General features: G+C 36.4%; 2 protein-coding genes across 2 annotated transcripts; one reads left to right on the forward strand and one right to left on the reverse strand.

The window, feature by feature from the left end:
* Positions 1–3212: 3212 nt before the first annotated feature.
* LOC117924196 (cytochrome P450 714C2-like) lies at positions 3213–4453 on the forward strand. Its single transcript, XM_034842774.1, has 2 exons — positions 3213–3595; positions 3681–4453. The coding sequence occupies exons 1-2, from the start codon at positions 3365–3367 to the stop codon at positions 4104–4106; spliced, it is 657 nt and encodes a 218-aa protein (XP_034698665.1). The 5' UTR covers positions 3213–3364; the 3' UTR covers positions 4107–4453.
* A 21647-nt stretch (positions 4454–26100) lies between these two features.
* On the reverse strand, positions 26101–26873 carry LOC117923954 (nicotinamidase 2-like). The gene has a single exon (XM_034842470.1). The coding sequence runs from the start codon at positions 26830–26832 to the stop codon at positions 26230–26232; it is 603 nt and encodes a 200-aa protein (XP_034698361.1). The 5' UTR covers positions 26833–26873; the 3' UTR covers positions 26101–26229.
* Positions 26874–27619: the final 746 nt, after the last annotated feature.

Raw genomic sequence — 27619 nt, forward strand, 5'->3', positions numbered from 1 at the left:
AAGAGAAAGAAAATAGAGAACAAAGAAAGGAGAGAAAGAAGAGGAGAGGTTTTCAGTAGGGGAGGTTTTGAGAGAAGGGTTGAGAAAGCAAGAAGCGGAGAGTGAGAAAGTAGAGCGGGAATCCAAATGTATTCTTGCTTGAGAGGAGAACCTACAAGTATATTTGTTGTGATTCCCTTACTTGCTTCCATTTATCGCTCTATTTTTCATCCACTCTTGTGGCTCTTGAACATTGTTGGATAGTTTGGTTGTGAAATTGTGTTACTACTATGTTTTTTTTCCCATTTGCTTTCGATTTTCATCAGAGAGTAAGCTTGGATGTGGTTTCAGTTGTGCCACTGATCATGGATCCCATCGACTTCTACGTGAAATGGGTTTTCATTTGATAGGTCTTTTGTTTGTTCTTTTGGACTATGCTTTGTTTTGGGACATTTTGTTCATCTGCATTTGGGGTCTCTCTATCCTCTCTCTATTCCCCCATTGTCGAGGATTTTCAAAATTCCGGATTTATTTATTTTTTTAGCGTCAATTTCCAAAAGTTTCGAAAATTCCGGATTTATTTTTTTAGCGTCAATTTCCAAAAGTTTCGAAAAGTCCGGATTTATTTTTTAGCGTCAATTTCCAAAAAGTTTCGAAAAGTCCAGATTTATTTTTTTTAGCATAAATTTCCAAAAAGTTTCAAAAAGCCACGTAGTCCAAAGTCATGGCTGCGCTTGGTGGCCATTGGGTAGAGCCTAGAGATTACATATATATGGTTTGGTCATGGTTGGAAATTTTAGTAAATTTGGAATTTGCATGTATTGTGTGCTTGTGCTTATTGACTAACCCTTTCTCGCAGCATATGGCTAGGGACCTCAGGTACGCTATTTTGTTATGGTTATTAGTTTCCTATGTGTGATGAATACCAACTAGAATTGCGAGTCTTGTCATTCATGTAGCCCGAGGGGGAAATTGACTGATCTTCGACTCGCATACTCCAACGTACCCAATTCACTAGTAGAGACCAGATTCTGGGCCTAGAGAGGTGCTACCTCGTATGAGGTACCTTCCTGATAGGTAACCTGATCCCCGGACCCAGAAATCTACTTTCGCGGACCGCTTTTTCCTAACTGGAGTCATTGAGGGGTTTTTGTTCTTACTTAATTTTTCCCATTTCAAAAATAAAAATAAAAAGTAAGAGGCGACTCCAAACAAAAACCATCCCTTGTCGGGATGGATTTTCCAAAACTCAAAAACCACACTTTTTCTCCACATTCACATTATTGTTTTAATTATTGAGTCACGCCGGTCGGTGGATCGGGGGAGGGTCCGCATTATTATTACTTTCTAAACTTTTGGGAGGTCTACGACGGGCTGAGTAGTATCATAGGAGAACGATTTAAACTTGTGTAGTATTTTTTTGGAGAATTAGTCTTCGTATATAAACGAAAAAGTTGTTTTGAAGTGTTTTAATTTGATAATGAAACGTGTGGTAGAAAAAAGTTATTTTTGAAAAAAACTTCTTGGGTGTCAATTCAAATTAAACTTTTTCAAACGCTCTTTTTTTTTTTTTCATGAAGAAAATGTTTCTAACTTTAGGATAGTCACTCAGGCACGCATGAAAAAGATGTTGAGACAAATTATTGCCAGGACAAAATTAAGTAGCGTGTAAACTTGTTCCTGGAAATCAGGCTGGAGTGACGGGCTGTGCTTAAATAGGAATTGCCTAGGATATTTGGTGGCCCACAATGGAGTTTTGTCCTCTATGGGCGACTGGGAAGGATGATTCATTATCGTGACGCATGTGAAACACGAAGAGCATTAGCATTTAAAATGCCTTAAATGCATTATTGGTCTATTAAATATTTTCCAAAGAAAAACTCTATAAGTAGCCAAGATGCACCGACTGCAGGACAGCACCTGATACTTTGCGCATAAACCAATGGAAGAAGTGTTGCCTGAACGAATATTCCCTTCTCTGGTAGCTTTATTTATCGTTGTATGGATTATTTGGTTTATATGGCTTTTCAATGTTCTGTATCTAGAGCCCAACAAAATCCGGCTCAAGCTTCAAAGGCAAGGGATCAAAGGTCCCCCGCCTGCTTTTGTAATGGGTAATATTCCTGAGATGAAGCGAATCATGTCAATGGCTGCAGATGCTCCACGCAGTGAAACTGATCATCTACCACTTGGATTTTCCACTTCCACCACCTTCCCTTATTTCACTCAGTGGACTAAGCGATATGGTATTAGTATGATTGATTTATATTTGAGATGAGCAGCACATAATTATTAGTTACTTAAAAGCATAATTAGGTTATACAAGATGGAGCTAACAATAGCTGAACCTAGACAATAAACTGTCATTATCTGCTTCTTTATATAATGCTAATGTTTTTTCAATCCTTCACAACAGGAGGAACATTCACGTTTGCGCTAGGAAATGCACGAGTTTTGTATGTGACCGACACCAAACTAGTGAGGGAAATAAATCTTAGCAAAACATTAAACTTGGGGAAACCTTTCTTATCTGCAGAAGGACCGAGGGCCTTTACTAGGGAAGGGCCTTATTACCTCTAATGGTGCAGTTTGGTTGCACCAGAGGAAGACCATAGCTCCTCAGCTCTTTATGGATAAGGTCAAGGTAAAATTCTCACTTTTAAACGAGAAGCGGCATATAGAATGTGCGTCTCTACAGTCCCGAAATTCTCGAAATAATTTAATAAACTAAATAGATGTCTGTACACAATTGTGTTTCTTAAACTGAACTCATTAGGCACCTTTTTGAACCAAAAAGGGTGGCAAAATTGAGCTATGTTCATTTAGGCTCCACTTGGATCTTCCAAACCATGAGGGTAATGGAATTTGTTTTTGAATTAATGCTCCATCGACATGATTTAAAGATATACCTCTGGCTGTAGGGCAATTTGAACATAATGGTGGAATCTGTAAGCGACCTGGTGAACTCATGGCTGGGTTTAATCGAACTTGGGCGTGAGAGTGCAGACATAAGAGTGGATGACTACATTAGAAGCTTCACCTCCACTGTAATTTCAAAGATGATGTTTAGAAGCCACCATTCCAAAGGAGTTGAATTGTTTCCGAAGTGTAGGGCCCTTATGAAGGACTTGCAAACTCCGACAATACTCAAAGGGATTCCTTTCTTCAGGTGTGTGCACCCCCGCCCTTTCTATTCTTCAAATTTGACAAAAAAGGTGTAAATTTATCATAAGATTCATTTTCGCCTTTTTACCCAATGCAACAGATATTTACCAACCAAGGAAAATCGGGACGTATGGAGACTAGAGAAAGAGATTTACGCTTCACTTATAGACATAGTAAAGGAACATCCTGAAGCTGCATCTGATAAAACGGCACAGATATCATGGAGAGTGCTAAGACTGGTGAACTTGGGCCATCCACACCCGACCAGTACATAGTTGACAATTGCAAGGATGTGTACCTTGCTGGATTTGAAGTGACTGCTGTGGCCACATTATGGGGTTTAGTTCTGTTGGCTTCAAATCCTGAATGGCAAGCTCGCCTCCGTGCTGAAATTCTTGAAGTTTGTGGAGGCCATGTACCAGACACCAATATGCTTGGCAAGATGAAACTAGTATGCACCAAATTAAAGTAAAGTAAATTTGTAGGAAATGCAATGCATATATTTTGACCCGGGAATTTTCATTGTATGGATGCAGCTGAAGATGGTGATTCAAGAGGTGCTAAGGCTTTACCCAGGAGTTGCATTTGTGTCAAGGCAGACCTTGAAAGATGTGAAGCTTGGTGATATTTTGGTTCCAAAAGGTGTCAACATTTGGATCTGGATACCAGCGCTTCACCAAGACCCTGAGTTGTGGGGATCTGATGCTGAAAAGTTCAACCCTGAGAGGTTTGCTAATGGGATTTCGGGGGCCTGCAAGTCTCCCAATGCCTACATTCCATTTGGTGTAGGGACCCGAATGTGTCCTGGCCAGAACTTAGCCATTACAGAAATGAAGATCTTGTTTACTATCATTCTATCACACTTCTTCCTCTCTATCTCTCCTAATTATCTCCATTCCCCTCGCTTGAATTTGCTGCTAGAGCCCGAATATGGGGTGAATCTCATCATCAGGAAGATATGAGAGAATCAACCCCAAAGAAGATGAAATGAACCTACCAGCCTAAGATGCATAAGGGTTCAGGTAATCTTCAGTGCTAAACTCAAGTATCTTGATACCAAGCTGTATGTGCGGTGTGAAATGCCTGGCGATATGTATTTGGCTTCCTATAATGGCTAACATTATGATATCGATGCCTAGCTATGTATTTTGTGAAATAGATTGTCTTGTGTATTTGGTCTCCTGTAATGTCTACCATTCTGCTAGCGATCCATGCTATATATATGGCAATATGTATTTGGCTTCCTGTGTTGGCTAACATTAGGATATTGATGCCTAGCTATGTATTTTGTGAAATAGATTGTATCGTGCATTTGGTCTCCCGTAATGTCTACCATTGTCCTACCAATCCATGTACATATATATATATATATATATATATATATATATATATATACACACATATTGTGAAATACCTTTTGCATTATGGATAACTTTTACAGCACAAAGATCAGGACTGAAGAATTCATTCGTTGGCCGGTTTTAACAAATTTGGAGAGTGTTACTTCTTAAGTTATCCAATCAAGAAAATCACAAATTTGATAGTATGGTCCAATAGTTGATACTTAATCTTTCATAGTTCACCTCACTCAAGTTCGTTTATGTGGTGGCCATTGAGAGACTGAAGGACGACTCAACTCGGTTTAATATGTTCTTGCAACTTTTTTTCCCCTTTTTCCATAAGAAATTTTGGTTTTTCAATTGGCAGACACCCTAGTTGGACTGCCTCTTGACCTACTAATTACAACAATGTTCTGGCATTATTGGTAGATGATACATAGCGTCTTAAAAAGAATCAGACCAATCTGACTTAAAGATTATAGGTCCCATCCCTAAAGAAGTATTCATTTTATAGGCTCGCATTTTGTCCAATCAATGTGTCTAGAAAACGACACTTTGACTTTATTTTGATTGATTGACAATATATTTTTTTTATTTTAAAAATTATTTAAAGGCTTTTCGGAAAATCAATTACTTTAGTTATTGGAATAGATAATTGGAAAATAATATAAGAAAAAAAAGCTTTAAGGATGGTTCGTTAATTGAAAAAAACAAAAGTCTGTCTATAAACCAAAAATAAATTTAGGGGTCAGATTACATGCCCAAAAGGTATAGGGATAGGTAGTAGGATTGTGACACTCTTCTAACCCTATATACCTATCATTTAAACTTGTAATAAACAAATTGCTGAAATTAGGATATTGATGCCTAGCTATGTATTTTGTGAAATAGATTGTATCGTGTATTTGGTCTTCTGTAATGTCGATCATTGTCCTACCAATCCATGTACATATATATATATATATATATATATATGTACATATATATATATATATATATATGTATATATATATATACATATTGTGAAATACCTTTTGCATTATGGATAACTTTTACAGCACAAAGTCCAGGACTCTGAAGAATTCATTCTTTGGCCGGCTTCACAAATTTGGAGAGTGTTACTTTTTAACTTATCCAATCAAGAAAATTACTCCAGGGGCCACTTTCATAACATAGTTACCTGAATATTGGGCCAAAATGAAAAAAAAAAAAAAAAAAAAGGCAAAGGAAGAAAACAAAAACAGCAGCAAAAACAAAAAACAAAAAATTGCCCTACTGCAGCAAGATTCAACCTCTACTCCTGCATATATTCTAAGTTTGTGAAACCTGGAAGTTCAATAAAGTTTTCTGTGTTTTACAAGAACAATGAATTCATTGCACAATTGATCTACATATAAAAATCATGCCCAAATGCAATAAAAGGCTTCTTGATTCTCTTGGGACTTGATTCAACTTAATGTCCTTCAGCCCTTGTCTGCAAATGCACATAGTAGTACTAAGCCCCTTGCAATTTTTGCACAATCTGTTTGATAGTATGGTCCAATAGTCGATATTTAATCTTTCATAGTACACCTCACTCAAGTTTGTTTATGTGGTGGCCATTGAGAGACTGAAGGACGACTCAACTCGGTTTAATATGTTCTTGCAACTTTTTTTCCCGTTTTTCCATAAGAAATTTTGGTTTTTCAATAGCCAGACAACCCTAGTTGGACTTCACAGGCTTTTTTCTTGGATGTAGAAGACAATGGACCCACATGTTTTACATATTGTCTTCAATTATCTCAAGCTTGTATGGACTAAATTTAGGGACCCCACTGGCACCAAATTTCAACTGCCTATCGACCATCTAATTACAACAAGGTTCTGGCATTATTGGATGGCAGCTCACATGTGATGTGCCTGATTGATATTTGATGGCCTGTGTGTTTTTTACTTTAGGAGAAAAATTAAGGAAGACAGTTACAAGCTGATGAGGATGGTTTTGTCTCATTAATTCATTAAAGTTTTTGTAATAACAATAATTGCTAAGTACTATAATAATTGGAAACTCACTAGTTTGTTGTGCTAACGGAAGCTTTCATGCAAACATTGTTAGATCAAGAATACAAAGATAAAACAATCACATAGTACACGAGGTTTTAACATGATTCGGCCAACTATGCCTACGTCCATGGATGAGAGAGAATTATTCCACTATATAATCGAAAAACATTACAAAGGATAGAACCAGATACAATTATAGGGTTTCCGAAACATCCTATGTTTCCCTACTCTTTGTATCAGTTTCCTACCATGAGACCTCTTACTCCATTGGATATCTCCCGTTCTTCCTCACATCTCTATCCTTTCCTGTATAGTCTTTATAAGTCCATCTTCATCTCATAACTTTGTCCCCTCATGACCTAAGCTAAGGGTAAATATAATCTCATCATTTAAATTTCTCGATCACTTGTTGAATATCCTATAAGGACTTGCATATAGTGGGCCTAGAGTCTCTCCACCATGAAAGGTGAAATCCACCACTAAATATTCAACAATGAGAAAATGATGTATACTTTCATTTTTTTCCTTTAGGTAAACTAGGCATTCCTTTTCTAGTGTCTTAAGAAGTCACAAAGGAATCACTTGCCCTTGAGCTTACTCTCTTATTCATTCTCTTGAACTTTCCTTATTTGGTATTGCTCTTCTTCTTCTTGAGAGAAAAACCTGAAGAACCTTCGACTTCCATAAGAACACCCTATAATCTTTTAGAATCCCCTTAGCCATCCCAAAGGAAAATGGCAAGGTCTTTAAGATCATATGAATACTAGTGCTCATAACAATCTTAAGAGTAGCTTGTCAAAGCTAACCTACCCTTATCACCAAATAACCATTGCAAACTAGAAAGAGAATATCAAAGTCTATAGTAATAGACATTTGTTACTATTGCAACACATTATCCAAAGATCCAAGTATTAGACACTTGGTCTTCGGATTTGTCTAATACGACCTCAATATACCACTATTTCCTTTTTCTAGTTTACTTCATAAGGAATAACTAGCTCTACCTAAACTAGCTTCTATGTAATTAGTTATAATATTCAGAATAAAATTAGTCTAATTGATTAGTTAGGCTTGGCCTATTGTGAGAAAGAGAATGATAATAAAACCAACATGATATCTATAACAAAGAATATAACCAAGCATATCACATAATTTAGCATTCAAGACATTTGTTAATTAATTTAGCAAAAATGTAGCTTTCTAAAACTACATGTCTTTTTGCAAGGTATCCTAGTATCTTAAGAATCAAGCTTACATAAGGTTGGTCATGACCTTATTACTAGTTAGAGACCCTTTCAAATTGATTTCCCTACCTTAACCAAAAAGGTATCTAAAGGCAAGATAAACATACCTTTTATTTGGCCCATGGACTATGCAAGTGGGACCGTGGTGGGTGATTCAACCACTTTATATCCAAGTTAAGTTTGTAACCATTGTTCTTGAACTATCAATGTCACCAAGTAAGAAACCCCACTGGTAGAGTGGTACATGTCTAGTCTCTTCCTAATGAAGAGTCCATTTTCCTAGATTCCTAAGTTGTAACCCATTGATGGGGTGGTAATGAACCTAAATCAATATGGGCTCAACAATGGAGGTCGTGGGCTTTGCTAAGGCCCTCTCCTACTTAATCTTTTGAAAATAGAGGCTTTGAGTAATTTTGGTAGTCTTTCATAAAATAAATTCCCTATCATAAGATTTTCCAAATTAGTTATTTATTTTTTAAACTGGGACTTTGACTGCACTAAAATCTGTATAAATATTATGGTAGTTACCCAAGCATAGGGTGCAATTGTAGATTTAAAAACCTGTTGAGTCGAGTGTCGAACCTCAAAGAAGGGATCTTGGAGTGTAGGCAAGAATGAAAGATTAAGAAAATTAATAAATTTGGTAGTAAAAAATAAAAATTTCTTGAATTCTTTCTTTGGGGAAAGAAGTGTTGGAAAGTTGTTAAAGGAAAAACAAGAATTGGTTAAAAACCTTAACTAACTTGTAACTAGCAGTTGAGAAAGGGGGAATCCTTAAGGTCCCTTTCTTACCTTGGAATGATTTTTGTCATTAATATCTCATCTAAAAGTGTTCACTCATCAATTCAATCCCATTATATAAGTCTAAGTTTCACCAAAATATCCAAAATAGTAGTGATTTGAAATATAGAGAGGGCGAGTATGGTTAGAACCCCCCGGTGATAGATCATCAACAGAAAACACAATGCAAGTGGCCCTATCAGTTGTCATCATATGAATTAATCCCTCTGGAATAGTAAAGGTCTCAATACGTAGCTCGAATAAGTGCATCTCTATGGGTACTAGAAGTAGCCAACAAACTCCAAATGGATATCCGAGCCTGGGTGCTCTGCAGCTGTTTCAATATCTCATCATTCTCCCTCCTAACCTCATCGCGAGAGTTCGTACCACCAAATGGTCTAGTAATTGGAGGTGCAACCTGAGCTATCCTCCCACTACGAGTCATAACCTGTACATCAACATCCTTAGGCCATAGAATAAACGGCGCAAACGTGTCCCTATGCCCGACATATGATGGTGTAGAAGGAATCAATTGTAATGGTGCTCTATCAGGGATCAAACTGAATGGTGCAGGGATCGAAAAATCTAATGTAGCTCCTACAATATCATAGTCATCGTCTGGAACAATCATCTCAGGCAATCCATCATCCCAACTCAACATGTGTATGACATCGTCTTGAACAAAATCCATGTGATGAATACCACCAGTAGGCAGAGGTACTGAATGTGTGGTGTGAGTAGGTAAAGGGTTCGTGGTCACACTTGGTTGTCCCAAGTTAACCAGACCCTGACCTATCAAGTCCTGAATAGCATGTCTCAGAGCAGAGCAACGATCAGTGTCATGTCTTAGACCCTGATGGTAAGCATAGTGAAGGTCCATACTGAACTGAGGTGGTAAAGGCTGAGGTGGTGGTTTAGGTGCTAATGTAGTCAACAATCTTCCCTCTACGAGCTTCTGGAAAGCTCTACTCGAAGGCATTCCCAACTAGGAAAACTACCGCATCGGTCTCTATGCAGGTGGAGCCTTATGCTGGGGATAATGAGTGGGTGGCCTCTGTGTGGCCTGAGTAGCATAAACTGACTGCGGAGCTGAGTGTAGATATGTGGGAGACATAAGTCTAAAAGGAATAGGTGGCCTATACTGCACATGGGGTGATGACGGATAATAAACTCCGAAAATCTATCCAATTGTCTGATAATATCTAGGGGGCCTCGGTCTAGCGGCACTGATGGCACTGATGTCTCCTGATCTTTTCCAATAGTTGGTTTCTTCCCCTTCGAGTTTGAAGAGAAAGAATTAGGCCACAATCCTCTAGCAATACCTTCCTCAATACCATATAATGCCTGCACCAAAGATCTAAAGTCCACATGTGGGAATCCAATCAAATGTCTAGAAAATCGAGGTTGCGAGCTCCTCATAATCATGCTGATATGATCCATCTCAAAATGACCTATCAATGATCTGGGCAATCTTCTCCCTCTAACGGGAGATGAATGATGTAATTGTCTCATCGAGCCTTGGCCTTAAGGCCTTCAACTCCCTCCGTGAGACATCTATGATGGTATTAAATGCCAACTAACATAGAAACTCCTGGGCTAAATCATCTCATGTACGATGACATGATACATCCAAAGAAGCAAACCAATGCTGGGCCGCCCCGCTCAAGGACATGGGGAATAACATAATCATCTGAGCCTTATCCAAATTGTGGGCCCTCATCACAGTACTATATAGTCTCAAATGAATGCGGGGGCATCCAATTCCCATGTATCACTCGATCTCTGGCATCCTGAACTTGGCTGGTAGATTGGCCACTGGTAGTCCATCAAAATCATCCCATACCATTCCTCCATTTGATAATCTCAACTATCTCATCCTCTGCTCAAGCCTATCCATGTGTGCATGGGCATCCTCTGAGGTCCAAACAACCACCATGGTAGGCGGTGAGGCAACCTCAGTCTGACTCTGTAAAGTAAATGGTGTAGGCTACGGAACTGTCTAACCAAGTAGGGGAGGTGGTGGCATTTGAGTGTCTTGTGGAGCTATCTGACTAGGCAAGAGAGGTGGCTAAATAGTGGGATCATGCTGCACACTCTCCTGAATTGGAACCTATTGGGCCTGCTGCCCATCCATCCTCTGACCAAAACTGGTTATGGCCTCCTAGATTGAAGCCATAGCAGCAACAAACTGATCAACTATAACCACCTGTGAGTCCATATCTGTCTGATCCGACTGGTCTGACACTTTGATCAATCTACCTCTAACACTGATCCAAGAAGCTAAACCCAGATCGACCGTATCCATACTCCTACAATAGTGGAAATACTAGATAAGATAAGGTGTAAGGGAAACTCTACAAGGAATGTCTATCAACTATGTAAGAAGGTAACCTGAAAATACTGATATCCAATTCTATGTAAATATAGAAGAGACTACTATGAAGGTAACTAAACTTATTGCTACTAACCTGGCTTTGAAAGCCCACAGATGCACCCACATGTAGGAAGGGAGTCCTAATGAGGCCTAAGCTTAGCCTATAAGGATAAGATGGCTCTAAAAAAAAAAAAAAAAACAGGCTAGTTAAAGGATCTCTAGCAGAAGGGATCATACCCTCCGGTGGTACGCAATCCTTTGCGCGCCTCTGAAGAGACGGGGCGCTTCCATGCAAGGTGGTCATCACCTCCACACATGCACTACCTCGACATCACAGGGGGTTTCCTATGGTGAAAGCTCTCACAAATCTCAACACTTAGTAGTAAACTAAAGTGCACAGTGAGTGGTGTGGGTGCATTTGAAAATCCTATGAAGCTAAAACAGAAAAAGAAACACAATGGTCACACAAATATCCATGAAACCTAGCTCTAGGCTATACAAGTCTTCAAAGATCGGTCTCCAATCAACATTAGTGTGCCAGCCTCCTCCATAATGCTTCCAAACATCAATATAGCCCATCGCTAGACCCTACGCCTAACCTCTAGCTCAGTCAGAGAAACAAGCACACACAAGACCTCACATTTGCAAAAGTAAGAGTCGAAATGAAGGAAATGACCGAAACCAGAGGGTTGGAGGTAAGGGGATAGATATGCGACCCACAAAGACAAGCAGCAAGCAGTCATGCAAGAGATAGTGAGTCATGCAGCAAACAATCATGTGCAATGAGCTAGCCTACCATAAAATCTACACACAACCTAATCATCTATGCTTATCATGAACAACAAGACCAAGCACTACCAATAATGAGTGAACATGCTACAACCAATCAGTTGAACATACAAGCAACAACAGATCATAACAGATCACAAGTGTATGCCAAATACCAATCAAGTAAGCGATCATCAGGCATCCAAAGAGCCTCAAAAGTCCACTGGTCAATGAACCATGTGTTCCAATATACCCAAATCAAGTTCAAGTTTGATTCTCTTATGAAACCAAAGATTCTGGGTTCGATCCCCAGCAGAGTCACCAATTTGTGGACCCTCCCCCGATCCACTGACCGGCGCGACTCACAATTTAAAAAAAAAATAATGGTGTGGAGAAAAAACGGTTTTCAAGTTTTGGAAAATCCTTCCCCAATGAGGAACGGTTTTGTTTGGAGTCGTCACTTACTTTTTATTTTTATTTTTGAAATGGGAAAAATTAAGTAAGAACAAAAACCCCTCAATGACTCTAGTTAAGAAAAAGCAGTCCGCGAAACTAGATTTCTGGGTCCGAGGATTAGGTTACCTATTAGGTAGGTACCTCATGCGAGGTAGCACCCTTCTATGCCTGAGATCATGTCTTTACTAGTGAATTGTGTACATTGGAGAATATGGGTCAAAGATCAATCAATTCCCCCCGGGCCACATGGATGACAAGACTCGTGCAATTCTAGTTGGCATTCTGCATGCGTAGGAAATCAACAATCAGAACAATGATGCGTACCTGAGGTCCCCAACCATGCGCTACAGAAACGGGTTAGTCAATAAGCATAAGCGTACAACATATGCAACCCTGAGATTTACTAAAATTTAGTTGCATTCCTACTCGAATTGATAGAATTTCCAGTCATGACTAGACCCTATACATGCAACCTTTAATCTCCACCAAACGACCATCAAAATGGAAACTTAAAAAATTATATTCGGAATTTCGAGATTTTTGGAAATTTTAGGGTCGGAAACTTGAAAAAAATAAATTTGGAGTTTTCGAAACTTTGGAAATTTTTGAAAATGACCACTTAAAAAATTAAATCCGAAATTTTCGAAATTGGAAACCTTGAATTTTAAAAGTGTTGGAGTTTTAGAAAATTTGGTAGTAGAAACTTAAAGAATTAAATTTGGGAATTCGGGAATTTTGGTAATGGAAACTTAAAGAATAAATTCTGAATTTTGGAAACTTAGGAATTTTGGAAATAAAGCTTTGAGGATAGTATTTAAAAATGAAAGTGTGGAACTTTGAAAAAAAATTTTGAGGAAAGTATTTAAAACGAAACCTTGGGACTTTGACTTTTGGGAATTTGAAAAATTAATTTAAGAATGGTATTAAAAAAAATGAAATTGCAGAATTTTGAGAGTTGTGGAATTTTGGAAAATTAATTTTAACAATGGTGTTTTTAAAAAACCGGATTTGGAAATTTTCGAAATGGAAACTTAAAAAATGAATCTGAGACTTTATGAATGTTTGGAAATTTTGGGTACAGGAATTTTAAAAAATGAATCCGGAACTTTGCGAATTTTTGGAAATTTTGGGTACGGGAATTTTAAAAGTTGAATCCGGAACTTTGCAAACTTTTGGAAATTTTGGGTACGGGAATTTAAAAAAAATGAATTCGAAACTTTGTGAATTTTTTGAAATTGTGGGTACGAGAAATTTAAAAAATGAATCCGAAACTTTGCGAATTTTGGGAAATTTCGGGTACGGGAATTTTAAAAATTGAATCCAGAACTTTATGAATGTTTGGAAATTTTAGGTATGAGAATTTTAAAAAATGAATCCAGAACTTTGTGAATTTTTGGAAATTTCGAGTATGGGAATTTTCAAAATTGAATCCTGAACTTTATGAATGTTTGAAAATTTTGGGTACAGGAATTTTAAAAATTGAATCTGGAACTTTATGAATTTTTGGAAACTTTGGGTACGGGAATTTAAAAAAATTGAATCTGGAACATTTTGAATGTTTGGAAATTTTGGGTACGGGAATTTTAAAAATTGAATCCAGAACTTTATGAATTTGCAAATTTTGGGGTACGGGAATTTTAAAAAATGAATCCAGAACTTTGCGAATTTTTGGAAATTTTGGGTACGGGAATTTTAAAAATTGAATCCGGAATTTTATGAATTTTTGGAAACTTGGGTACGGGAATTTTAAAAAATTGAATTCAGAACTTTATGAATTTTTGGAAACTTTGGGTGCGGGAATTTTAAAAAATTGAATCCAGAACTTTGCGAATTTTTGGAAACTTTGTTTGGGCACGGGAATTTTAAAAATGGAATCCAAAACTTTATGAATGTTTGGAAAATTTGTTTGAAGTTGGATTTGGAATTTCGAAAATCTGAGAATTTAAGAAGGGTATTAACAAATTTAAGTTTTGGAAAATTTTTAAAAAACTATTTGGAAATCATATATAAAAAAATTAAATTTTATAAAACTATTTAGGAGTTGTGCTTTGAAAAACTAAGCTTCGGAGAACCATTAAAAAAAAATTGTATCTTAGAAATTTAGTTTTAGAAACTGTAGAAAAGCTACTGGAAGGTTACAATCTAAAGATTAAATAATAAAAAAAATAAGGACTTTAAAATGGGTACACAACCAGTGAGCTAATAATTCCTTTTTTTTTTTTTCTTTGTGCTGAACGTGCATGGGACGCTTTCATCCATGGTCACCCAGAATCCTTGAACGTTCTATATTGGCATTGCCCAACTCTCCATAGCCAAACATTCTGAAACATGGGACAAACAACCAGAAAACAGAGTACAAAATCCAACATTTTATGTCATAACCAATGGGCTCAAATTGGTGGGAGGAAAACAAGTAGATTCAAGGCCACACATAGGTGTAAATCAGAAAATATCAAGCGACTAAAAAAAAACTACATACTTCGCATCATTTACTGAGCAAAGCTGAAGAGAACATAGATGAGCATGTAACAATGGCAGCTAAAATATAAGAGCCAGATTCCAATGGGCAACAAGTGTTCTTTACCATCACAGTCCCAAGCAAGTTAACATATCCAGAAATCACAAAAGAGAAAGAAATGTGACATGGCAGGCAAATTGAACAACAAGAATGATAAAATCCATACCTCGAAAGCCCTCTCTGGCTTTGTAAAATATCGGTTTCCAGCCACCTTTTCTCCTCCATAATTCCCCTTACCAGCTCTCGGTTTTTTTTTTTCTCTCAAAACCTCCCCTCTTAGTAGTTCCCCTTTTCAAACCTCAATCTTCTTCTTCTTCAACCCAAATGTCTCTCTTCTTCTTATCTTTTCTTTTTCTGTTCTCTGTTTCTTTTTGTTTTTTTTTTTCCAGTCTCTTTCCTCACTCTCTGAAACATTTTCTTCTCCCTTTGTTCTTTATTCCCTTTCTCTTTTTCCTACCTCCCCGAATCTGTCCCTCTTCCAAACCTCCCCAACTTCTCTTCTTAGACTCCTCATTTTCTTTTCCCTTAAGTCTCCCTTTTATCCCTTCCCTTGAAAACCCCTCCATTCCATCTTGAAAATGCGCCCCCCCCCCCCCCCCCCCCCCCCCTCTTTTCCATGTAGCTCCTCGGAAAACCTCTCATTCCAAATTTTTTGTTTTCCTTTTTCTCTTTTGATTTTCTTTTCTTCTCTTTTAAGCTTGCCTCCCAACTCCATTTTCCACTCTTAATTTTTCCAAAAAAAGCCCTTCTTCCCATGCATTATGTCGACTCCCTATTTCTTTTTTTTATTTTAGTAAATACATTAATGAAAGCATAATATAATACAAAATAAAAATAAAATAGACTAAAATGAAGACAATAACACAAAACAAACATAAATGAAATAATAAAAGCATAGTATAAATAATAATAATAATAATAATAATAACAAAGATAATGATAAAAATAATAATTATTATTATAAGAATGATAAGGATAATAATAATAATAGTATTGATAATAATAATAACAATAAGATAAGATTACTAACCACGTGCAATTTTCTGAAAGTAAATAAATAAAAATAAATGAATGACTAAGCACACAATATTAGAATAAATAACAAAATAACTAGCTAAACAACTAAAATAGATACATGAGTGAATAAAATCAAGCACATGCAAATCATACAAGAAAAAAATTGAAAGGCAACCTAAGTGGGCCTAGTGAACCTAAATGAGCCTTGTGAGTGCTCGAACAGTGCTTGAGTGGCATTTGGTGATTGGAAATGTGCCTAGGTGACCTAGGGAGATTTAGGATGTGTCTAAGTGATTGAAAAAATGTGTTGAGTGACCTAGGAGTGTACCTATCGGGCCAAGTGTATCCAAATGGGCCTATGGTGCCAAGAATGCCAAAAAACCAACCAGTCGATCTGGTTGAGAAAAAATCTCAAATTTTGACAAAATATCCCTCAAAGAATAAGGAATCCAAAAAAAATGGTGCGCAATTCCAAGCTCGAATGAGGGAGAAATGACTAAAACAAGTCGGAGTGCTCCTGATTTGGATGGGCTTCAGCGAACTCCAATTGAACTGAAGTTTTTGTGGATACCCTAACTCCTGACCTATAGCATGATATGAACCAAGGAATTAGCCATGACGAAATTTCATAATGGACCCACGCTTGCACTAAATCAAGCCATATGTGAACTCCTATGAGGTCCAAAAATTGATTAAGCTCAACAAGGGCTCCATGGTCGTGACCAACAAAAATTGGTGCAGGCGACACCCCTGAGATACATGCAAGTGTCAAGGGACAAAATTGAGGGTCTACAGAAATAGGATCCCTACAACCTTGATATTCAGTTTTATTTCCTTTTATTTTTTCCTTTTTATGCATATGTTTGATATATTGTTTCAAAATCGTAATTTTGGACTTTCTTAAAAGAATACATTTTCATAAGATTATTTTTCATTATTATTTATTTAAAGAATTAATCGTTGCCATTTAGGATTTTAAATTCTTTTCAGAACCTTTTTTTTTTTTTTTTGGGAGGGGGGGTTAGGTGGTTCTCTAGGCTATCTCCCAAAAGAAAAGGTGAACAACATATAAATTGGTCCTCCAGGATCTCCCTTTTAAAAAGAGGAAATCGTTTTGTTTAAAAAGGAAAGTTTAAGGACAAAGAGTATGAAAACAATCCCTTTTTGCTACAAGAGTTCCAATTCAAGTAATAAATAAAATATTTAGAAATTCTCATCATGGATAATTTATTTTAAGATTGTTACTAAAATTGTCTCAAAATCTCTCTCTAAAAATATTCAATAGGAACGGGTCATAGGTAAACCCATAACCTCCAAGATTAAGCCCATCTTGATTTTAGGCCCATCACCATCCTAAAGATGGGGTAGCCCAAGGAATCAAGGGATATAGACGATTCTTATGGACGAGACTATCTATGTTTGTGGTGGGAGTGGTCAATCCTAAAGATAGATCTCTTTATTTGGTAACATTGATGTTAAGGATCTTGGTTACACACTTAACTCAAATGTGAAGTGGTAGAATCACCTTAAGTAGTCATACTTGCACAATCTAAGGGTTAAACATAAAAGGTATGTTAATCAACCTTAGGATAACTTTTAAGGTTTAAGGCAAGTTGATTAATTAGAGAGGGTCTGCACCCTAGTAATAAAAGTCATGACCTGCCTGAAGTAGGCTTGATTCTTATAATACTAGAATTGAGATTGAGCCCCTAAAAGCAATACATGATGTAACAAAGTCAGACTTAATTGTTCCATTACTATCATTTTTATGCATTGACATTGATTTAAGCATTCGAATCCTATGTCTTTTACATTATACATAACGTAGGTGCATTATGAGTTACACAGAGGATACAAGTCATAGCTTCCTTATAAGTAGATAAGTTGTACACAATTAGTTTATGGATTTGGGCAATCCAATAGATATTGTAGTGAACTACCTCCTAATTAGAGGAATGGCTCATCTTGGCTGTTAGGAAGGATTTCTCATGATGAGAGCACTAGTGTATGTGGAGCACACTAGATAGAACTTAAAATGAATCATGATGTAAGGCTATCTGTTGTCATGATTCATCAAGCTCCTATATTACATGAACTTTCAACCTTGAGAGGATATTGAGTTTGTGTTGAAATCAACATGAGGCTTTGACATATAGGTGAGACCTTGAAATGGTCATATATTCCTATGGATTGGGTCACTGTTGATGGAGGCTAGTGGCAATAAGATTGAGATAATGTGTCCCCTTGGGTGATCTAAAGGACATGTGATCATGAAGTATGTGGTCACAGTAATTCCTTTAGTGAAATTTGACATATACTCCTTGGAGATAGAGAATGTTAGTTGATCACATAATAAGTTGGATATGTAACCCAATGATTCTAGAAATAATCTTAATAGGTGATAACACTACCTTGTTAGATTACAGATACAAATTTATGAGGATTCTGCATGCATGGATAGTAAGTTACAGACCTAAGCTTTGTCTCATTGTTATTTACATAGAATACTGGAGTGTAGTTGATTTTCTGTAATGAATTGTTAAATCAACTTCAAAATTGGATTTTGAGGGAGCCAATAATGTTATGGGTCCCAATGGTTCCTGCTCTAAACTCATATATCATGTTGACATGATTTATTAGTATTGGATTGACTCTAGGTTCACTTTTATGCATAAGGGTGTTTTTGTAATTACGCAAGGTTGCACAAGGGATAGTAAACAAGGTCTATGGATTTGTCTAATTGATTAATTAGACAAAATTGTTGGGTTAATTTGTCAATTAGAACTTGTTTTGGCGAGCTAAAACTACTTAAGCCTAGTAAGGGAACCATATAAATACCCCTTAATGGTTAGGGTTAAGGTTTCCAAGACTTTAGTTAGTCATTTTCCACCTCTAGAGAGAGAAAAAGCTAAAGTTTCCTCCTTTCCAAAGTCCATCCCTTGGAGTGTCAAGGTTGTGGTCAAAGTCATCGAGCAAAAGACTTTAGGTGTACAAAACCTTTGCAAATTGTAGGCTTCATCTTTATCGGATGGATTTCAATCTGGGAACATCTATATCGTAAGTATGAGTTTTAATCTCTAGATTTGTATTATACTATGGTTTTTAAAGCCATTTATTTTCATTATGTTAGATCTAAAGATCCCTAAGGATAGATACATGCATCCTAGGAGATATAGGGCATAGGAATGAAAGAATTCGGAGTTCCTAACAACTTGTATTAGAGCTCTATAGTGAGTTCATGTATGTTAGATCTACTCTATGGTGTGCATATATCTGTTTTACAATGTATTTTTTTCATCCCATGGCCCCTAGGAATGAATGAGCGAAATTCACTTTTATTTTTTCAATTAAATGGATATAGATAATTTGTGACTTTCTAGAGATGGGTTGTACACCCCATAATGGGTATAAGATTTTTATTTGATTGAAAAAGTTTTTTCTTTTCAATAAATTGGTTATAAGCTCCATTATAAGAGCATAGGAATTTTTTATTGTTGTAAAAAAAAAAAAAAAAAAATCTTTTTGTTTATCTATGGTGACCTAAGAGAAAGAAAGATTCTTGAAGTTTCTTTTTTGAGATCCTATGATGACTTAAGAAGAAAGAAAGATTTTGGAAGTTCTTATTTTGAATTCCATGGCAGCACAATGACATCGACTTTAATTCAAAATTGGGACTACCTCCCATGAGTTTCTTGTGGCAAACCACATATTGTTTTGATTAATATGACCTAGGTGTAGGTGTTGAAGTTATGTCTGATTAATGCTAGGTTTCTTTCTTTTATGTGAGATATGATAATTCTCATTACTTAATAAAATAGATAATGGAGTCACACAATAATGATTGTCTACCAATGATCCTAAGTATACAAACGAATCATTCGTCTTAATAAAAACTTGTTTATTATAAAAAAAATAAAAATAAAAACCAATTAATAATTCAATTTACATAAACTAGAAACCTAATCGAATTTTTCCTAGTCTCAATAACATAAAGACAATCTTTTAACTCTAGAATAAAACTATCATCTAAGATAATAGTGACATCTCTCATTGCTTACATAACAATCCTTGCCTTAGGAGTTAACATCAGGTATATATTCCCACCATTCAACCTTCTCCTTAGCTAAAACCCTTATAAAGAATTACAAAGTGGCTCCAAAATCTATCCACCATGAATTAGTGGAATCCAGCATTAAACAAGATTCAACTAGAAAAGAAATATGCATACCTAACTGTTTGTTCAGGAACTTAAGGCATTCCTTCTTCTAGCGGTCTTTTTAACCGTAAAGGAAACACTTACCTTGACATTACTTTTCTTCTTCTTCCCATTTCCCTTAAAATTTCCCTTTTGTTTGGTGGTATCGGTAGTGTTCTTCTTCTTACTAAAAGAACCCTAGGAACCCTTAACTATCATATGAATGCCTCTTTGATCTTTGAGACTCCACTCAACCGTTTGGAGTTTTCTCATCATATCATTTAAGTTCATCACCATCTTGTTCATAAAATAGTTGAGCGTGAATTACTGAAAGAATCTGACAAGGTCTTTATAATCCTGTCAACTTGGGTTTCCCCATCAATCTCAACTCTAAGGATATTTACCTCATTAAAGAGCCTGATCATATGAATCATATGATCTCTAATGAGAGTTCATTTTAACATCTTAGCATTCATGATGGTCTTAAGAGCAGCCTGCACAGCTAGCCTACCTAACTAGCATGCCCTTGTCACCAAACATCTCATAGAGACTAAATATAATATCATAAGTTGTTGAAATAGACATATGCTAACATTGCAACATGTTATCCAATGACCCAAGTATGTTACACTTGGTCTTCTGATCTGCCCTCCACCAACTATGATAATTGTCCTTATCCTCTTAAGTGGAATGTTCATTAGGGGTAGAAGGAGCAATTTCCTGAGTTACCCATTTTAGCTTCTTTAAAGTGAGTATTATATTTAGCTTCTTTTTCCAATCCACATAGTTTGGTTTGGTCAATTTGCTAATAGGGAGGATGAGATTAATTGGGTAATAAGACATGACATTTGTAACAAAAATAAAAACTATGCTTTAATAAATGAGCATACATAGCAACTTGGTAATTAATTTAGCAAAAATGTAATGGTCTCAAACCACATGGCATTTTGCAAGGTATCCTAGTATCATAAGAATCAAGTCTATAGTGGGTAAGTCGACCTTATTACTAGTTAAAGACCCTCTCAAATTGATTTCTTTGTCTTAATCATAAAGGTATTTAAAGGCAAGATAAACATACTTTTATTTGACCCATGAACTATGCAAGTGGGACCACAATGGGAAATTAAACCACTTCATATCCAAGTTAAGTGTGTAACCATTGTCCTTAAACTATCAATGTCACCAAGTACGAAACCCCATCGGTGAGGTGGTTACTCTCACAATAGACATGTCCAGTCTCTTCCTAATAAAGAGTTAATTTTCCTAGATTCCTAGGTTGTATCCCATGAATGGGGTGGTGATGAACCTATATCAACATGGGCTCAATAATGGAGGTTGTGGGCTTTGCTAAGGCCCTTTCCCACTTAATCTTTTGAAAAGAGAGACTTCGAGTAATTTTGGTAGTCTTTCTTAAAATAAATTCTCTATCATGAGATTTCCAAATTTGTTATTTATTTCTTAAACTGGGACTCTGACTGCACCAAAATTTGTTTAAATACTATGGTAAGTCCCCAAGTGTAAGGTATGATTGTAGCTTTAAAAAGTCGATGAGTCGGGTGTCGAACCTCAAAGAAGGGATCTTAGAGTGCAAGTGAGAGGGAAAGATCAAGAAAATTAATGAAGTTGATAATGAAAATTAACACTTTCTTGAATTCTTTCTTTGGGAAAAGAAGTGGTTGAACAGTTGTTAAAGAAAAAATAAGAATTGGTTAAAAATATTAACTAACATGTAACTAATAGTTGAGGAAGAGGAAATCCCTATGGTCCCTTCCTTACCTTGGATTTGTAGTAATATGTAGTGGATTTGCAGCGTGGAGCAGGCAACTGCTCCCCCTTCTCTCCCTCTCCCTTTCTCTCTTTCTCTTTTCCGATGTGGCAATTCCAATCTTCGCTAGCAATTCTCCGGTCGGGTTTCTTTGTGTTTCAACTTTGAGAATTAGTTCAAGTTTCAAATTGTTCCACTGACATGGGAGGATTTGCTGATGACATGGAGAAATTTAGGGGCAAACTGGGAAGAGGAAAAATGAACAGGACATAGTGCACGTTTTGGATATTATTTTATCTATTAATAGTTGAATCTCATATTCTATATATTTGGGTTTTCAAAACCATATATTTTCCACATCAACAGCCTAAGACCTAACTTTTCCTTTGGATTTTATGCACTTTGGGTTGAGCTATTTTTTAATACCCAACATGCCCTCCTTATTTTGCAAGTCAACTTCCACATCTGAAAAAAAAACCAAAATAAATAAATAAAGTTAGATGGTAAGCTTCGTTCACTTTTCGTCTCTATCTAAACCCTTTATGCCTTTCTTGGTAAACCCCAATTAAAAAACCCTAATCTCGAAACCCATATCTTTTTCTCACTCTCGAACCTCAAATCCTGGAAAACCTTAAACTCTTTGATTCCTGACTTTTCCTCATATCCCTCTGCCTTTATCTCTGTCTCTCCTACTCCCTCGCCTACATACCACCGACAACACCCCTTCCTCACTGTCGTCGTTGCCACCTTTGTTGTTGCCACTTCCAGCTTCAACGGTACCACTCATCACCTTTGTTGACACAAGACCAAATGGCATATGAGATGATGAATTCAGATCCCCTTCTCTTAATTCCATATTCGGGGTACACGACAGCAGGTAAGTTTTCTTTCTAGCATTCTTAGTCTCTATTCATTTTCTAAGAGAACAATCTGAAAAGAAAAAAAAAAAACAAATTTTGAGTCTTGAAAATGATATTCATAGAAATAGTTACAAGATAGAGTAGTTGAGTGGAGTCTTTTTTCCTTCTCTAAGTTCTAAAATGGCAGAAAATCTTAAGTCCCTGTTTTCTTCTCTTATATTTCATAAGTAACCAAATGGAATAAATTTAAAAGAAAATTCAGAAATTGGCAAATGTTGCATATGAAGACTTAGACAAACCCCAAGACTTATCCTAAACCAGTGGTTGTGATGGAAATTTCTGTGAACTAATGATTACCTTTTTAGAACAATCTGTGCTTCGTCATGTGCATGAATTCTTTGAACCCAAGCCCTAACTTGATTCACTATCAGTGCATGCATGCGTTATAGGTTCGTATTGGCTTGTTTCCCCACCATATGACCCTTAACCAATGCTTGTAACTTCACTAGTCCCCTTGAAGCCCACAATGTCAATCTTCTTTTGCCATTTTTTCAGGTATTTTGGAAAATAGGTTCTATAACTTAAATCTTGAAAGACAAGGCATGAATTTAAGTTGGAAAAAACCAATACATTGCAAATCATTGAAGTGAATTGGACTAAATTAGTGTGTGTGGGCTTAATGAAAAGGTCGTATATAATTGAATTTTTGTCTCAGGATCAAAATTTACATTGTTTTAATGGTTTGAAATAATTCTAAAGTTTTTCACTTATTGTGCAGCTATCTATAACAGAGAAAGCAAACTATTTTTTGTGTTAGACAATATGGGACTTGTACCAAAGCCACAACATTGTAAGATTATAGAAATTTATCTTCAATAAAGTGTGTATTTGTACTTATGATAATTGATATTCACTTGTTGATTTGCCATCATGAGCAGCATAAGATACTGGGAAAAAAATATTTGTATAGAATGTCTTTTAGTATGAAACTCAAAACATAATTAACCAAATTTATCTTGTGATGAAGATTCAAGAAAGCATACTAACTAAATTTGAAAACATCACATCTATCAAAATAGATAACATGGGGATAATCAATACTGTAGATTGGACCAAATTTGACTTCTATATTTTATGTATGTACTAAAAGGGAGGAATATTTTCTTGTCAACTAAGGGACTAAACTAAACATTCATTGTTGCTCTCCCAGTATTTTATCATATGTTCTGATGTTTACTTTTCATTCCATTAAGTCTTTGGAAGAAGTATTTCAGCATATCCATTCATTGTTGCTCTCCAAGTATTTGCATCTAGACATCACTCATTCAACCTCTTCCATTGCAATCATAAACCGAAACTATGTATAAACAATATTCCATTAATAATGTTTATCAAGTTCTCACAATTTTTTATTTTTGTCTTGCTAATTTGACCACCAATTTCCATTGTACATGTAGATGTCTCTTGCTTGATAGGAACATTCCATTCCCTCAATGAATAGGTGATTTTGGCTGCAGTTATTACATGCGGTTTTCTACTAAATTTCTACTCCCTTTTTGCCTTGGACCTTGGTTTCAGGTACATCTGCCCATTCACAATATTTGTTTCGCTTTTATATAGTCCTACAAATTTCTTCATCATAACTGCAACCTATCCACATGTTGTTTTGTTCTTGACTTCTCATAAAGATGATGCTTCTTTTTTTGTTTTTGTGCAAGTTGATTAACTTCATGCATTAGACTAGTGTATTCTATTACCAATTCAATTGCACTTTTTTAGTTTCTTTTTTTTTTTTTTTTTCCTAAGAGGTGGATTTTCTTTGCAATTATGGCTTGGCCTTTTCTCTAAATTTTGCTTTGCATGCTTCTTCAATCCCCTGTTTCAAATAGACACAACCATTTTATATATATATATATTTTTTATCATGATTGACCTGACTTTACTTGTATACAGTTCAAGCCACACCTTTTGAATTGTTTTGCTGCAAAATAAATGTAGTTTCATATCTGAAACTCTGATGAGATTATTGCATTTACTCGTTTTAATTGCATAATTACACACACAACCTCAAATATGATGCTTTTTTTAGGAATTAAATGTTACTCCTTTAGATCTTTGAGACTATCATATCATATCATAAGTAATAGAAGTTCATTGTTCACATAGCTACATTAATTTTGATGTCAATTTACGTAAAGGCTATGATGATTTATTTTGGTTTCAGTTTAATCTTGAGAAGATTGGAGTAGGCAATAAAACCATTTGGTTGGTCCCTAAATAAAGGTTCTTAAAAGAGAAAGAAGGATACTAACCCAGCATTTTCCCTATCCCCTGCATGGACATAGATATAAACTTTATCCATTTATTGACTGAAGTTCATTTCTTGATGTAGAAACATGGAAGGCAATCACTGAATCCATGAGCTTTGCTGCCTTTTGCCAAAGGATGGGCTATTGGATGCCACATTTCCGAATTTAGAACTTCAGGGCTTCACCCTTTGAAATAATTATTGTTTTGACTTTCAAAATCAAGAAGGTTAGGCCAAAATAGTGCATGTCCTTGCTTTGAGATAGCTTTTCATATATGAACACATTTGTTTTGAATTTTATTTTTATATCACAAAAATGGAAGCAGAGATCATCTCATTCACAAAAGACAACTCTTGTGGACTTGATATATGTTACTACTTTTGAAACTAATAAATATATATATATGCAAGCTGCTACCTCAGTGCAGCTTCCATTGGGGTCTTAGCATTGGTGATTGATTTCCAGATGACAAAGTTCTGCTTCTGTAATTTTTAATGCCTAGCTTCCCTGTTTCTATAATTTCTGTTTTTAATTCAACACTGTGTAGATCCCCTGTTCAGCTACGTCATTGGCTATATGAGTTGGAGATAAATTCTATTTTTCCTGCACAAAAACAAAAGCTGATACCTTTCTTCCTTCCCTTTTTAGGTCTGCCTCAATTCTTGAAAATCTCATGATCTTCATTGTCATGTATTTTCTTCTCTGTTTCCTTGATATCTTTTTTCGTGGTTTTCTGGAATGGGTTTTGCATTCTGGTTTCTGGGTTTTGCTGATAAAGATTTGGTGTGATTTTTTGGGGGTAGTTTCAAGCATCTTGGTGCTGGGATTACTAATGAGTGTGAGAGTAGCAGAATGCAGAAGGGCAAGGAGTGTGGAGTATCAGGCTATAAACTGCCAGAAACACAGTGCAGTGCTGACAAACTTTGGAGGAAATGGTGACGGAAAAAAGATGAACACCAAGGCCTTTAAGTCTGTAATTGATCATCTCAATAAGTTTGCTTCAGATGGAGGAGCAGAGCTCATTGGGCTGACTGGGAGCTTTAATCTCACAAGCCATTTCACTCTTTATATCCCAATCTACTACTGCATTCCATTCACATTTATGATTACTCATTGATAGAAAATGACTGATCGTGATAGGAATCATTCCTCTGTGACTGCCTCTAATTGGATTTGGTAGATCAGAGGCATTTGTGTAATTGTTTTCGGTGTTAGTGATTGTATGGAAACTAGACATGCGCAAAATCCATTTGAATTTTAAGTTTGTTTTAAAAAATTACAGGTAAATTTTCCTTGAAATTCCAATAATTTCAATCGATAATTTAATTAGGCCTGTTAATGAACTGAAATCATAACTAATATTATACCCAACTATTTGGATCTCAACTTTGAACAACACGTGAAATGAAAACCCACCTAATTCCCAAACAGGCCCTTGTCCAGGCGATCACAGTCCACCAGATACGCAAATCCATAAGCCATATTCATCAGCGTCGCCTCATGCATCTCTGGCGTCGCCGTCGCCGTGGCGTCCGTGGAGAAGAACACCCTAAAGCCCCTCACAAACGCTTCACGCGCCGTCGTCTCGCAGCACAGGTTCGTCATCACCCCCGACACGATGACCTCCTCCACGCCCCTCTCCGCCAAGTACTCCTCGAGGCGCGTGCCCCTGAACGCGCTGTACGTGGTCTTCTCCACCACCTTGTCGGTGGGCATCCGCCCGATCTCCGACATCAGCTCGGCCTCTGTCGTCCCGTCCAGAATGAGGTCGCCGCCCCACCACTCGCCGAGCATGGCGTGGTCGGCGGGGGACTTGTGGGAGTGGCGCGTGAAGATTACTGGAATGGAGGCTCGTCGGCAGAGGGCGATAGTGGCGGTGATGGCGGGGATTATGGGTTTGGCTATGGAGGAGAAGTAATTCTGCATATCGATTACTAAGAGAACCGAAGTTTTAGGGTTTGGGTTCCGTTTTCTGATGTCGTATTCCTTGTATGAACCACGGCAGGACGCCATAGCCATTTCTGTTAACCCTCAAAGACCTCGGCTTGCTAACTTTGTTATTGATGAGTGTTGTGGAGTTAATTACCCATTTACCCTTTATTCTGGGTTTTTCTAGAACAACAAAAATAGGATTCTTCGCTGAAGTTTTATTTGCATCGCACAAATTCTCTTGACATCCTCCCTTTAATGAGATTCCTAAACTATCCTTTTCTTCTTCCTTGACTTCTTCTCTTCTAATGTATTTGCATCCAAGATTGAAGCTTTTATGGATTTCATTAACATCATGCAATGTGAAGATACATGACCTTGAGGATCAAATTGAATTAGACATATGTGCCATATGTGACTGGTGCAGCTATGGTTCATCTCGGCTGTATTTCTTCTGTTACATAACCCCCTAGATACTTTCTCAAACTCTGTTTATATTTGTTTGCTTTGGTGTATTTCCATGTTATTATCTTGTGTTTTCAATTAATATGCCTTCACAATTAGTTCATTGGTCAAGAAAAATTGTGACTGGCGTGATAATATGTGATACTTTGGCCATGTTTAGTTCTCGGAAAGTATTAAGGAAAGGAAAAAAATGTTACACTATGTTTGACTCTGAAAAAATATTGAGGAAAAAAAATGATAAAGAAAATAATTTTCTCATATTTGATTTCACTATAAAAAAATATAAAAGAAAAATTAATATAATTAAAATAGGTTTGAATTTAATAAATTATTTTTTATATATTTCTTTAAACCTATTTTACTTATTTCTATAAAGATTAAATAATTTAAAAATATATAAATATTTAACAAA

This window comes from Vitis riparia, chromosome 10 (genome assembly GCF_004353265.1).
Source record: "Vitis riparia cultivar Riparia Gloire de Montpellier isolate 1030 chromosome 10, EGFV_Vit.rip_1.0, whole genome shotgun sequence".
Taxonomy (NCBI): Eukaryota; Viridiplantae; Streptophyta; class Magnoliopsida; order Vitales; family Vitaceae; genus Vitis; species Vitis riparia.